The following is a 14223-nucleotide window of genomic DNA, read 5'->3' on the forward strand; positions in this document are numbered from 1 at the left end:
ATATGATATCACTATTGCTTCTATGCTTGATTTGATCTAGTGATAGCATATGACATGTTTATGGACTTGTAAACCTAGTGTTTAATCTAGAAAATGAGCTATAAGTGTTTAACTCAACATGGTACAAGATAACCCTTATTTGGAGGTGTGAAGAAGCTTGTCCTTGGATCAAACCGAGTTAAATATCTTTGGCAAATAATCTAGATTGGATCAAATTTGGGAAAATGATCCTCACCCCATTGATTGACATTGGTAATCTCGACCCTATAAATAATACTAACTATATTTCTGAATCTTAGTGGTCATTGATGACAAAGGGGGAGAGAAACAAAGATAGGGAGTAAAGATAGTGAAAAAAGGGGGAGAAGTATCATAAAGGGAGAGAAACATAAAGATATACTTGATATATGACATAGGGAGAAAGATGACATAGGGGGAGAGATATGACAAAGGAAAGGGATCAACTAAAATTTTGAGCACACAAGTAGGGGGAGCAAGCTCATGAACTTGTTTGGTGCATTTGAATGTTCATTTTCATATGTTTGCTTGCATGGCACAAGTTTTAAAATTCAATATCCATGCTTGTGTGGTGTATGCTAGTTGTCGGTTTGAATGATGAAATGAAAACTAGCATGCATAGGATATCTAGTGCTTTCACTTCCAAATATTTCTAAAGTGGTATTAAGCTAACCATGGTGCTAAGGATGGTATATTGGTGCACTCCGATTGGTATCACGCTTCAAAGGTCCATCTTTTATACCTTAGCATCATGTGGTAGACATTGACTCCTATATCTCCTATCTAAGCATATGTGCAAGCTACAATCCAAACTCTTAGCACATATGTAGGGGGAGCAATTGCTACCATTTGGGGTTCATGAAACTTGTCCATATCCTTTTACACATGGTAAATATGCTTGGGCAAGCAACATGGATTCAATTGTATTTTAATTCATATCTTTGTATAAGGGTTGTCATCAATTACCAAAAAGAGGGAGATTGAAAGCTCTAGTTTGGTTTTAGTGAATTGATGAAACCCTAAGTGCTAACCTAGTTTATCAAGTGATCATGAGATAGGTAGCACACTCCAAGTTGCGAAGCAAACAAAGATCATAGCATGATGATGATGATACCATGATGATGATCAAGTGCTTGGACTTGGAAAGAAGAAAGAGAAAAACAAAAAGCTCAAGGCGAAGGTATAAACCATAGGAGCTATTTTGTTTTGGTGATCAAGACACTTAGAGAGTGTGATCACATTTAGGTTTGATAGCCGTACTATTAGGAGGGGTGAAACTCGTATCGGAATGCGGTTATCAAAGTGCCACTAGATGCTCTAACTCATTGCATATGCATTTAGGATCTAGTGGAGTGCTAACACCCTTGGAAAAATATTTGTGAAAATATGCTAACACATGTGCACTAGGTGATACACTTGGTGGTTGGCACATTTGAGCAAGGGTGAAGAAGATAGAATTGAAGAAGAGTTAGTCGAGCTGGTTACAGAGTGACCGGACACGTTCGGTATGTGACCGGACACGTCCGGTATTTTGGCGATAGACTCAGCGACCGGACACGTTCGGTCGCCACACCAGACGTGTTCGGTGTGAATCAGCAGACACAGTTTCGGCAGGGTAGTCGATCGGACGCTGGCAGCGTCTAGTCTGGTATCACCGGACGTATCCAGTCGAGCAAGGGTGCTTACTGTACTCCACCAGACGCTGCGGCTCAGCGTCCGGTCATTTATGACTCAGCGTCCGGTGTGAGCGTCCGGTCGTCAGCAGATTGAGTAGCAATGGCTATGTTGGTTTGAACTGGACACGTGGCAGTCTAGGGGCTACCGGACACGTCCGGTATGTCGACCGGACACATCCGGTATTCACGACTAGAGCGTCTGGTGCTGCATCCGGTCAGTTGGACTGGAGTGTCTGGTCAGCCCGTGTTATGCCCAGTGAAGGGGTATAACGGCTCTATTTCATAGGGGCTCCTATTTAAGCCCCATGGCCGGCTGTAGCTCACAACCTTTGGCCATTTTCATTGATATAGCAACCTTGTGAGCTTAGCCAAAGCCCTCCCACTCATCTCCATCATTGATTCGTCGTCATAGTGAGATTGGGAGTGATCCAAGTGCATTGCTTGAGTGATTGCATCTAGAGGCACTTGGTGTTCGTGTTTCGCTGCGGATTTCGCTTGTTACTCTTGGTGGTTGCCGCCACCTAGACGGCTTGGAGCAGTGAGGATCATTGAGCGGAGGGTGGTGATTGTCTCCGGCTCCGATCGTGGTGATTGTGAGGGGTTCTTGACCTTTCCCCGGCGGAGAGCCAAAAGGTACTCTAGTGGATTGCTCATGGCTTGTGTGATCCTCATCTTGTGTTGGTTGTGTGGCACCCTATTGAGGGTTTGGCGTGTGAAGCCAATTAGTGCGTGAACCTCCAAGTGAGTGAATCGCCACAACGAGGAGTAGCTTGCTGGCAAGCAAGTGAACCTCGGTAAAAATCATTGTGTTCATCATTGATTCTGAGGTGATTGGTCTTCATTGTTATTCATCCTTGTGATTGATTGGTTTCTTCATCTACATGGCAGTATAACCTTCTTGATCACTCTCTTTACTTTACTGCAAACTAATTGACAAGCTCTTTAGTGTAGCTAGTTGTGAGAGCTCGCTTGCTTGGTTGGTGTGGCTCTTTAGTTAGCCTTTGAGAGCACACTAACATAGGGTAGTGTCATAGCTATTGTGTGAATAGACACTATCTAAACTAGAATTGTGGTAGGTGGCTTGCATTTTGAGTAGGCTAACGCAACACTTGCTTCGCCTCATAATTGTCTAACCATTTTGTTAAGTGTTGTTGTAGAAATTTTATTAGGCTATTCACCCCCCTCTAGCCATTAGGACCTTTTAGTCTGCACCATCAAAGCTTGCCCTATAGATGGAGAATTAGATGGTGGTGGATTAGAATTGGCAGGATTCCTTCGGTCATCATGTGAAGCACTTCTCCTAGTAGCAACCATCACAGAGATAATCGATGCTTCCAAATGAATAACGAGAACGTATGTAACTTCATCTTGCAACTTCTTCAACTTGGCTACCCCCCTTAAAAAAAGATCACTAGGTGACACAAAAAGGTAGCTTGCACCTTCTTCTAGATGAGCTAACTAGTATCAAGACGTTCTGACATCTCAATGATACTCTCGTGTATAGGCAAGAATAGAAAATCTAAAATTCCTCGCGAGCAGAGAAACAGCAGTGCAGTAAAATAGTCGAACTCATTCTGCTAATCCTATGAAGTTGTAGCTTATACCATTAAAAATCTTATCGAATCCTCTACAACTTCCTTATAGAACACTTTTCCAAATTCTACAGTTTAGGTAGTCAAAAATAGTGCACAACAGAAACTGCCCCTGGTTTTAGACAACATAGGTGCATCGTCTTGTGATATTCATAACTCCGTAACCATAATAGCTATCAGGGTGGTTCTTGTGGTCATGGAAAGATATCGAAGTCTACTGTTGTAAAGAATTTCTCTATGATTTTTGGTAGTCCAAAAATAGATATAAAAGCTGAAGAGAACAGGATGCTCTAAAAAATGGGATAGAGAAAATAGGAGAACTCAAAACCCAACTATTTATTGCACTAATCCTTATACCTTAAGCCTATAAACTAAATAACATTGTGGGCAAACCCCATAAGATCATTGCACTCATTTCAAAGATCCAAAACAAACATAAACATAATGACAACCAACTAAACAATAAAGGTTCACACTTCAAACATTGACTCAACTGGCGATACTATCGTCCTCATTATACTAGGGGTAACAATCCTAAGACTCGTCTTTAGATTACACTAGAAGGTGGTGAGGAATAGTTCTAAAAGCATATCAAACCAAGGAGTGAAGATGAGAACAAAGACTTTAAAATAAGCACCAAGGTAGAGATGAATAGCAAGGATAGAGATATAGTACAGAAGAAAATATCAAGGTTCATAGAGCAAGGTTTTTGTAGCAACTTCTAAACCTTAGAACGACCAGTTTTCTACAGGGCTTGCGTCATACAGTCAACATTGCTCCGATACCACTTTATCGTACCTGATTTTAAGAACAAAACCAGATATACACCATATGTGAGTCTAGGAAGTCAAATCTCATATATAGCCACAACTAAGGGTAATTTCGAAAGATAATGCTCAATATATAACATACTTAGTATAAAGGATATAACCTTAGACAGCAAATAGCGGAAAAGACAACCCCAATCATCGGGTGAAGACTCCAATTCCATAGGTACAACTGACTGGTTGATCACAAGTCTAATTCCTCCAAACTCTAGCAATCTGGTACCCATCTAGGATTTTTCCAAAGATTTAAAAAGTAAAGCAAGCGTAAGTACATGTCATACTCAACAAATATAACATGGGGTTCATGAGGCTCAAAAGGCTGACACTGATTTAACTACGATTAGCTTTTAATGAGTCATCTTTTAGCAATTGAGTAGCAACAAGTTTATCACAAGCCCATATAAACACATGATCAGGTAAACATGAATAATGAATAGCATAAATAATTAATCATTAATGAGCATCTTTATCATTAGTATCATTAATGTTCATCATCTATTCCGTAAGGGTTCCAAGGCCGCTCGTGACCGTGAGCACGGCTGATATACCAGTTTTACACTCTGCAGAAGTTGTACACTTTCATTGTGAGTCGTGATTTACCCTTTTGCCTGAGGTTATCAGCCTCTTGACCCACTACCTAGGAAGGTTGGCAGGGTTCACTATGAAGCCTTTCAAAGGATCGTATAACAAGTTAGGGCCATTAGATTCACTCAGCAAACAGATGTAGAGTCTCCCTTCTCGATGGCTTAATGACGCATAGCCTATACACAAGGGGACATAGGCCACACTATACCCGATTCATCAAGCCATTCTTACACCAATAAAGGTAACCACTAATAAGCTAGAAAAGGTCCTCATACTGAGCTAAAGCCAGAGCCATGTAGCCCTCACAAATGTACTGTAAGTCCCGGATGATCACTTACGGATAAGTCCTTATGGAGAGGAATCTAGAGCACCATAAAAACAGCCCAATACTCTAGCCCCCTTGTTCCATGTTACTAAAAAGCATCTTTTAGTGTTTATTGCATATACCATTAATCAACTTACAAGATCATGGTTATTCATCTTGAGCACTAGCATAATACTGCCCAATGAAATACCCCATAGGTGACAAGGTACGATGTAACAAAGTACTAGGAAATCCTTAGTGGTAGTCAAGGTAGACACATGCAATATGAATTAAATGATTAAAGGTGTATAGGACAACAAGGAAGATCACATGCTATACTTGTCTTAAACTCTGATCTTCTTCTAGTCCAAACCTTCCAAGAACTGCTTCTTTATTCACCACGTATAGCTCACCGACTAGACATGATCATAGAACACCACACAAGCATCCATGCAATCATACACGAAGCAAACAATAGAACTAAATTAGAACACTACACCAAACATAAAATCAAGATGAAAAGTTTGTAAAACGAATCTACGTCTCGCTACGATCACACAGACGCGAAAAGCACGCTAATCGGAGCTACGTTGAAAAAGATACAACTACCGTTAGGTTTGTTTCAAAAAGAAATTATAGGCTCCATTTATTTTAATTATAAAACATATATAAGAATATCTAAATTATTTTAAGCCAAATTATATTTGTATTAGAAAACCAATATAAGATTAATCTTATTTTATTTACAAAAGACAGAGGTGAAAAGCCCTAATTGCTTTTAATTGAAAGACTAATTACATATAGATTAATCTAATTACTATTTTATTCAAAAGCTTTAAACATGTTAAACAATACCACTAATACGTAGATTACGTTGTTACGAAACTAACGCAACATGAACGGGTAAAATCGGAGTTAAAACGAAGAAACTACGCATAAGATAAGATCAATGGCAATTCTGTAAATATTTTGAAATCAATTTTGTATTAAAAATAATTAAAAACTGAATTACAATAGTCCTGTGGATCGGGCGTCATTTTTGGAAAAACACAGGGGCCATAACAGATAAATCAAGGGCATATTTTGAATTATTTCTAAAAGGCAGTGGACGGCGGGTTAATTTGTGGAAAACATAGGGTCTCTTTTGAAAATTTGCCGGCCGAAGGGGGATCGGCCAATCTCGGTCGTTCGATCAAGATGGAATGGCAGAAATTAGAAGAGGAGGGAGAGAGAAGGCACGACCGGCTAGAATAGGGGGTCGGCGCGGCGGAAGTCATGGCCGGCGGCGAGGGACCTCGCCGGCGCACACGAAACCGGCCCTAGAGGCCATGGCCAGACTCAGGGATGGCATAGGGAGAAATAGAGAAGCATGGCGAACTCACCATGACGTTTTTCGCGGTCGGAGACGGCACGGAGGCAGCGTAGTGCTCGGCGGATGGCGGCGCTAGGGTTTGCATGGTGTGGCATCTGCGCTTAGGGCTGGATGGGGGCGGCGTGGCACGGCACTCGGATTTTATGGGGCGGGAAGGCGTGGAGCGCACGACAGGGCGACGATACGGAGCAGCGGCGAACTCTGCGACGGCGGAGTCCGGTGCGGACGCGAGGTGAGAGGCAGCTAACAAGCGGGCCTAGGGTGGCAGCAAGTGAGAAAGCAGGGCTAGGCTGTCAGCGAGCGTGGGAGCGGAAGGTGCTACCGCGCAGCTACGGGCTGACGCTGGGCCGTGCGCGGAGGAAATGAACAGGTGGACACACGAGAGTCCGGTGCGGACAGGAGAAAGGAGACGGCGCGAGGTGAGAGATGGCTGACAAGCGGGCCCAGGGTGACAGCGAGTGAGAAAGCGGGGTCGGGCTGTCAGCGAGCGTGGCGGCAGAAGGTGCTGTCGCGCAGCTGCGAGCTAACACTGGGCCGTGCGCGGAGGAAATGAACAAGTGGCCTCACGAGAGCGAAAGCGGGAGCAGGAGCGAGAGCGGGAGCAGGCGACGCGGCGCTGCTGGGCCGGCCAGCTGGGCTTCGCGAGGAAGAGAGAAATGGGCCGCGGGGTGAGGGAGCAGGCCAGCTGGGCCAGAAGCCGAGAAGGAGAGGGGAAGTAAAAGAAATTCCTTTTTTAATTTCTTGAACCCAATTTTCAAATCCAAATTCAGTCCAAATTTAAATCCTTTTGAAGTTTTGATCAAACCCAATCATCACAAAATAAATATGCAGTTGTATGTATGCACAAACATGTTGCTACCTTATGATGAATTTTAATTTAATGAAAAATATTATTTTTTCTATATTTCATGTGCACAAAAATTCATAAATTAATCATTTTAAACCTATTTTCAAAATTGAAATTTTTAGGGTGTTACAATCATCCAGTTAGGTCAAATTCATACCCAATTCGTCGTGCATCATTTGCATCATCCAGTTTGGACAAGTGAATCAAATTCATACAAAATTTACCATACATCATCTACATCATGCAGTTAGGACAAGGATTTTTTTTCGCGAACATGTTGTGCACGTGTTTCATTAAGAGTAAAATGACAAGGAAATCAAATTTATACTAAATTTTCCGTACATCATTTAGTTACGACAAGAAAATCGATCAAATTCATTCTAAATTTGCCTTACATCATTTAGTTAGGACAAGAAAATCAGATTCATACTAAATTTGTGGTACTTCATTTACATCACCCAGTTAGGACAAGGACATCAAAATCATACTAAATTTGTCGTACGTCATGCATCCAGTTAGGACAAGAAAATAAAATTCATACCGAATTTGTCTCACAACATATACATGATGCAGTTATTACAATGAACTAAGGAAGTCAAATTCATACTGAATTTGCCATACATCTTTTATGGAGTGCATATATATGTTTCATATATACTTGTGAAAGCAAACGTCAAATCCAAGTATAAGAAACACAAAATAAATCCAGGGATCTTTCTAGGTGAAATTGTAACTTCTTTTCCTCATCCATCCTTGTTTGATGCATCCTTTTCTTGTAAAACTATTTACAAGCTAGTTCCGAGGTGTATCATCCTAGGGCAAGGAGTGAAGCCTCCTGGACAAACTATTTATAAGTCACATCTAATAGGAACAGGTTCCGGGATGAATTCTCTGTACGGAGACATGGAGTAAGAAGCTATGAGGAATTTTTCTCCCCGCGAAGATAGGGATGGTGAGCTACCCCCGATGGAAAATTCACTGTTGACATTCGTAAGCGTGCTAACATAAAGCATGATGACGCTAGACCACACAAGTTAACAGTGTCCGATGCCAAGTTGTAAGCACTAATAACTTTGTTTGCATCATTAGAAAAGGGTGGTACTGCGTCGAAAAAAAGGTGGTACTGTTCCTTAACGGGGCGAGCACTGTGCATCGTAACCCGTACTGTTCATAAAAAACTGGTTGCAACTGTTCCTTACCGGGTCGAGTACTGTTCATCGAAACCGTTACTGTGCACCCCATGTTTACTGTGCCCGGAACAGTGGTTTGTGAGAGAGATCGGAGATCTTGGATTGCACGACTTTAGTAGTATTGTATAGATATGGTATTTCACCTAACGGAGTTGTCACTATGTAAAAAACGATTTGTAGCAATGGGGTAAATTTTTTGTAGGGGCGGCTGATGATAGAGCCGCCCCTACAGTGACGTGCTCGGGAGTCCAGAGACCAGCCGTCCCTACAAATGGAACAGCAGGGGCGGCTGGTCATACGAGTCATCCCTACAAATGGGTCGGATTTGTAGGGGCGGCTCACTCACCAGCCGCCCCTAGTATTGCTATTTGTAGGGGCGGCTGGTGATTGAGCCGCCCCTACAAATGCCGACGTATAAATACCTCTGATTTATAGGGGCGGCTCAATCACCAGCCGCCCCTATTATTCTTAAGTATATAAATCAAATATAATTACATGAAGCATACAAACACACCATGGTAGAAGAAAAATTATTAATGACCCATTTATCCATAAATAATTAAAATATATATTTGTTTATTACAATAAACAATTTCAAAGACAACAATTATATTTTACCCAATATCTTTCATGCAAACCCTAGTCCAATTTCATCAAACATAAATTTACAAAACCAAAATTAATAAAAAAACCAAACCCTAGATCTAGATCTACATGTACATGAAACATCCATAAAACTAACTAATTGTTCACTAAAATCAAGAAACATGGACCAAATAAGGGTATGATCTTGTTCCCCTCCCTAATTTACCCTAGTACATTCAAAATCTGGGTTTAATTTGCTTCATAAGTAGCTCAAGCACCATAGAAGAGAGAGAAAAGCAAAACTATAATTACTCACTAACCAACCATTAAAACTTTTAAAAAAGTGTGGAATAACATTTTCTTACCGTCTACAACTTCTCCACCAAAGGATTTAAGACCAAAACCTTCCCCTTTAGTAGAGCAATTTTTGAGAGGTGCTCAAGGTCTCCCCACCTTTCTTTCATGGGTTGGAGTGAGTGACCCGAGGAGAAAGAAGATGCTGCAGTTTGCTTTATATGTGGGTCATTTGTAGGGGCGGCTGGTGATTGAGCCGCCCCTACAAATCAGAGGTATTTATACGCCGGCATTTGTAGGGGCGGCTCAATCACCAGCCGCCCCTACAAATAGCAATACCAGGGGCAGCTGGTCTCTGGACTTCCGAGCACGTCACTGTAGGGGCAGCTCCATTACCAACCGCTCCTTAAAAAAAATTTATCCCGCTGCTACAAACCGTTTTTTTTTTGTGGTGTGAGGGTGGCAATTTCTTCTCGTCTACTAGTTGTAGCTGGTGAAGTTTGTGTGTTTTGACTGAGTAGCCTATAATAGTGTTGGAGTTTGAGTCATGCATGGGTGAGTTTTATACTTTTATATGTGCAAGTGCAATTGATTCCATTTCAGTAATAATTGTAATGGAATTTAGGTAGCGATGCTTACAGATCTAATGGCATGAGTTAGTTCAATCTTCTGTGCCTCATTAATTAATGTAGGAGTTAAATGAAATTACTTCTATTAATGTAACTTAACAATTTTCGCAAAAAAAAAGTAACTTGTTAGTAATAACTTGCATATGCACCTTAGTATCATTTTTTTGTTTCAACGGAAATAAGAGTAAAAAATATGCAGTGATCTCTGATGATATATAATACTAGTTAGCATAGTATCTTACATATACTTTCTCTAATAAAACAAGATATATACAGAAAGAGAACGGCGGCGGCAGCAGCACACAAGTAGTGGGCTGTCTTTCACATGCTCAGGCCAGCTCAAGAATGGCCCATATAAAATTGAAAGGTCCGTGCGGCGCCACGTCGCGACAAAATAACACGCAGCAACCCGTAATCCAGACTTAGCCGAAAAAGCCTCCCGCCTCGGCCGCACGCCGCACCGGCACCGCTCTATACAGTCTGCTCTCCGGTGAATCGCTCACAGTCCCAGTCCAGATCGCACCGCGAAGCGTCCAGCCATGAGCTTCGCTGCGGTGGCCGCCAATGTCGCCGTCATCGGAGCCGGAAGTAAGCAGCCTTAACGCTCAACCTCATCTCTCGTCCCTTACCGCACCTCTGATTCCTGAACAACTGAACGATCCGATCCGATCCGATCCACCCCGTTCTGCCTGGCGCCTGCAATCCTCACTCTGCTTTTCCCGACGATCGCAGTATCCGGCTCCGTGTGCGCGTCGCTCCTCGCCGCGCGGGGCGTGGCCGTGACGCTCTTCGACTCTGGCCGCGGCGCCGGCGGCCGCATGGCGCAGCGGAGGTGCTCGACCGATTGACTCCTCGCTGCCCCTGCGCGCGCGTCGCTCCGGCTCTGACTGGTCGGTGCTTGGCTTGGGTGAGCGCAGGGAGGTGATGGAGGATGGCACGGAGCTGCGGTTCGACCACGGTGCGCCCTACTTCACCGTCAGCAACGGCGAGGTTGCCCGGGTCGTCAGTGGATGGGAGGCGCGGGGGATCGTCGCCGAGTGGAAGGCCACATTCGCATGCTTCGATCTGGCAACCGGCAAATTCACAGACTTCGAGAAGGTTCGAGATTTGAATCCCAACCCTTTCCGTAGGTTTGTCCATTGCTTAAAAAACTGAAATAATAAGGCAGTTGGTACATTTACCATGAGGGTCCCACATAGATATTAAGCAATTAGAAGTTAGCTAAAATTTTCAGTTTCAAAACCTGGCAATGACTGTACATATTGTGCATCTGATAGTTTGGGTATGCCAAACTTGTGTATCGTGTATTGTCCATCTGGAATGTCTCTGATGATTACCTTGATCTATGTTTAAGGGATGAGGCGAAGCAATTTTGAAGTTTGGCAGTGTCATGTAGGCTTTCAGTTGCTCAGATAATCTAGCATTGGTGTGTTCAGAGTACTTTCAAGAAGCATGATTTACATAGATTAGCAGGAGAATATTGAAATTTTACCGCAAGGTTTAATTTGACGTTTTCTTAATATAATATTTTTTTCCTTGGGATGTGTTCTTGCATCTTACAGGAGGGAACAGCTAAAAAGTATGTGGGAGTGCCAGCCATGAACTCAATATGCAAATCACTCTGTGCAGAGGATGGTTAGACCTCAGACTCCCAACTTTCTGAGTGCCATAATGTTCCAGAGACCGAGGAGCCTGTACAGATGCTTAATGTACATGCATACTCTGCTTCTGCTAGGTGTGATAGCCAAATTTGGTGTCACTGTGGGCAAGATGGATTGGCTTCAAGATAGGAGTTCATGGTCACTAGCTAGCTTGGATGGGAAAGATCTTGGCTATTTTGATTACGTCGTAGCAACAGATAAGAACGTAGCATCAACAAGTTTTTCTGGGTTGACTGGAAGACCGCCACCTCTTGGTTTGTTCTATAGTTTCCATAATATCATTCAATATTATTGCTCTAGTTTTGGAAGACAATCTTGTTTCCTGACAAGTTCTACTAATGAAATGTTTATCACTTTAGTCAATAGCAGTATTCTTATCACTATTTTAGTTGGAAAGATACTTTTTATTTTGCCGAAAGCAACTTCTTTTCATGCCTCGGGTTCAGATTGTGTATATGTTTCTGTAAGTTATGGGCCCTGTTCGCTTCTCTTATAATCCGTATTTTTCAGTCTGAACAGTGTTTTTCTCTCACAACAAATCAGCTGGAACAGTGTTTCGGCTTGTTTTTTCAGCGAAGGGAACGGGGCCCAAAGTCATAGTAGCAGGACACCTTGAGCCGATGCATGTTTTCTCTCCTTTTTTTCTGCTTATGCTTGGTATGTATTTGTTTGTAAGTAAGGGCAAAATAATGGTTAACATAGAGACAGGCAGCATGTTTGAATTGAACGTAAGAGTCCACTTAAATGGTAATGCTAACTACTTGCACTCGTGTTAGGTAGTATTAATATTGGTACTAATTACTGAGCATCAGTATCTTTCATACAAGTGCGATGCATGAGAAATACATGTGTTTCCTCGAAAAAAAAATGAGAAATACATGCTTTGACCAATCCTTGGTAATGTTTCCTCAGATTTATCGTCATTTCCACACCTGCCTACAATACTTCAAGATATCCCAGTTCGTCCGTGTTTTGCTCTTATGGTAGCATTCTCAGAGCCATTGGCTATGGTATGTGCAATCTTCAATTATATCCACTCACAAAGTTCCCCGTTTTCTCAGTTGCTTGGGACTAAAGACTGTTGTTGTAGTCAGTTCATACTTATATATTATGCATATGGGCCCACTATTTGTCATTATGCATAGAGCCTCAGTGATCGCAAAAATGCATGCACATGGACCATAAGGTAGAACCTCAGGGGTATTGTAGTTACCAAAGTCCTACAATGCAGCATTGCAGGAAATATTTGTATCCCAAAATGCTCAAGTTAGCTAGCTGTATATTAACTGCTAATCTGCTATCATGGTAATTATGGACATGAGGCTGTTCCCTAGCTAATGATATTGTAAGCAACTTTCATTTATCGGTTCTGAATTTATTCGTCTGCCTCCTGCAAAAATGTCTATTTATCTTCCTAATGATGTTTTAATCAGGTACCCGTTCATGGCTTCTCTTTCAACAATTCCAATTCTCTGAGTTGGGCTTTTTGTAATAGTAGCAAGCCAGGTCGTGCTTGTGTACCTCCTAACAGGTACATGTCTTTGTTTTTTTTTGTGTACACATAGTATGTTATCTGGTGTCACAAATTTTCACTTCATGTACTTTTTGTTTGTATTCAGACAATCTTGGGTGTTGCATTCGACAACTGAGTATGCTTCCAAGGTAGTAAAGAATATTGGTCCACGGAAACCTTCAGCAGAGGCACTTGCTAAAGTGGCAGAGGAATTGTTCAGTGAATTCCAGGCGACTGGATTAAGCATTCCACAACCAATTTTTATGAAAGCTCACAGATGGTCAGTTTTTTCAACCATATCTTTTAGGGTTGTCGCCTTTAATTGTATTGAAAGAACTAGCATTTTCCCCCGTCCCTGTTGGTATTTGATAATATGTAAAATTGCAGGGGTGCTGCTTTCCCAGCCATTGCAATTAGTGGAGATGATAAGTGTGTTTGGGACAAGAGCACGAAATTGGCAATTTGTGGAGATTTCTGTACAAACCCAAGTGTCGAAGGAGCAATCCTTAGTGCTACGAGAGGGGCTTCCAAAATCCTTGAAAGTTTAAGCCTCCCGTCAGGGTTGTGACTTGTATATCTAACCTATGACGATCCTCAGGGCCCCTCTCTGTGATTTGTTGTATTTATGCCTGCATTATCTTACAGAGATAAACAATCAAGCCTTATTTGGAGGCACATATTGTTCGTTGATTATGCTGATATTGAATAAGGAATAAAGCAACAGCAGGCGTTGCTACCCTTTTTGTTAAAGACGTGATCATTTGCCACTGAATTGGAGGGCTTTTTTTTTTGGCTTTTACCATTGATGAAGTCTGTTTCAAAAAGCTACGCTTAAGTGCTAATCTATGCCACAGCGTAGCCTATGCATTTGGCTTTGAGGTGCACAATGGGCGTCGTACAATACAACTTCACTTATGCAGCATATCATGATTGTCACCACTCACCACTCATAGCAGCCTAGAGGATATGAAATTCGAACATGCTTGTCGTGCAGTGCAAGTCGTATGGTAGAATTACCTTTGGTAAACCTGCTAATGGGGACAACCAAACTGCAGTTTTGTTTCTAGTTCAGTTTGGAGATACATACTGCCACGCTGAGAAAAAAAATTTAACACTTTTTTTAAACTATT

The 14223-nt window shown here is 42.0% G+C and overlaps 1 protein-coding gene across 1 annotated transcript; it reads left to right on the forward strand.

Annotated features, from left to right (window-relative positions):
• Window positions 1-10334: 10334 nt before the first annotated feature.
• LOC136477745 (uncharacterized) lies at window positions 10335-13832 on the forward strand. The gene is made up of 9 exons (XM_066475996.1): window positions 10335-10507; window positions 10652-10751; window positions 10837-11017; window positions 11482-11554; window positions 11655-11834; window positions 12493-12590; window positions 13014-13111; window positions 13200-13373; window positions 13481-13832. Exons 1-9 carry the CDS (start codon window positions 10459-10461, stop codon window positions 13659-13661), a joined length of 1134 nt encoding a protein of 377 aa, XP_066332093.1. The 5' UTR covers window positions 10335-10458; the 3' UTR covers window positions 13662-13832.
• Window positions 13833-14223: the final 391 nt, after the last annotated feature.

This window comes from Miscanthus floridulus, chromosome 1, assembly GCF_019320115.1.
Source record: "Miscanthus floridulus cultivar M001 chromosome 1, ASM1932011v1, whole genome shotgun sequence".
NCBI classification, from domain to species: Eukaryota; Viridiplantae; Streptophyta; class Magnoliopsida; order Poales; family Poaceae; genus Miscanthus; species Miscanthus floridulus.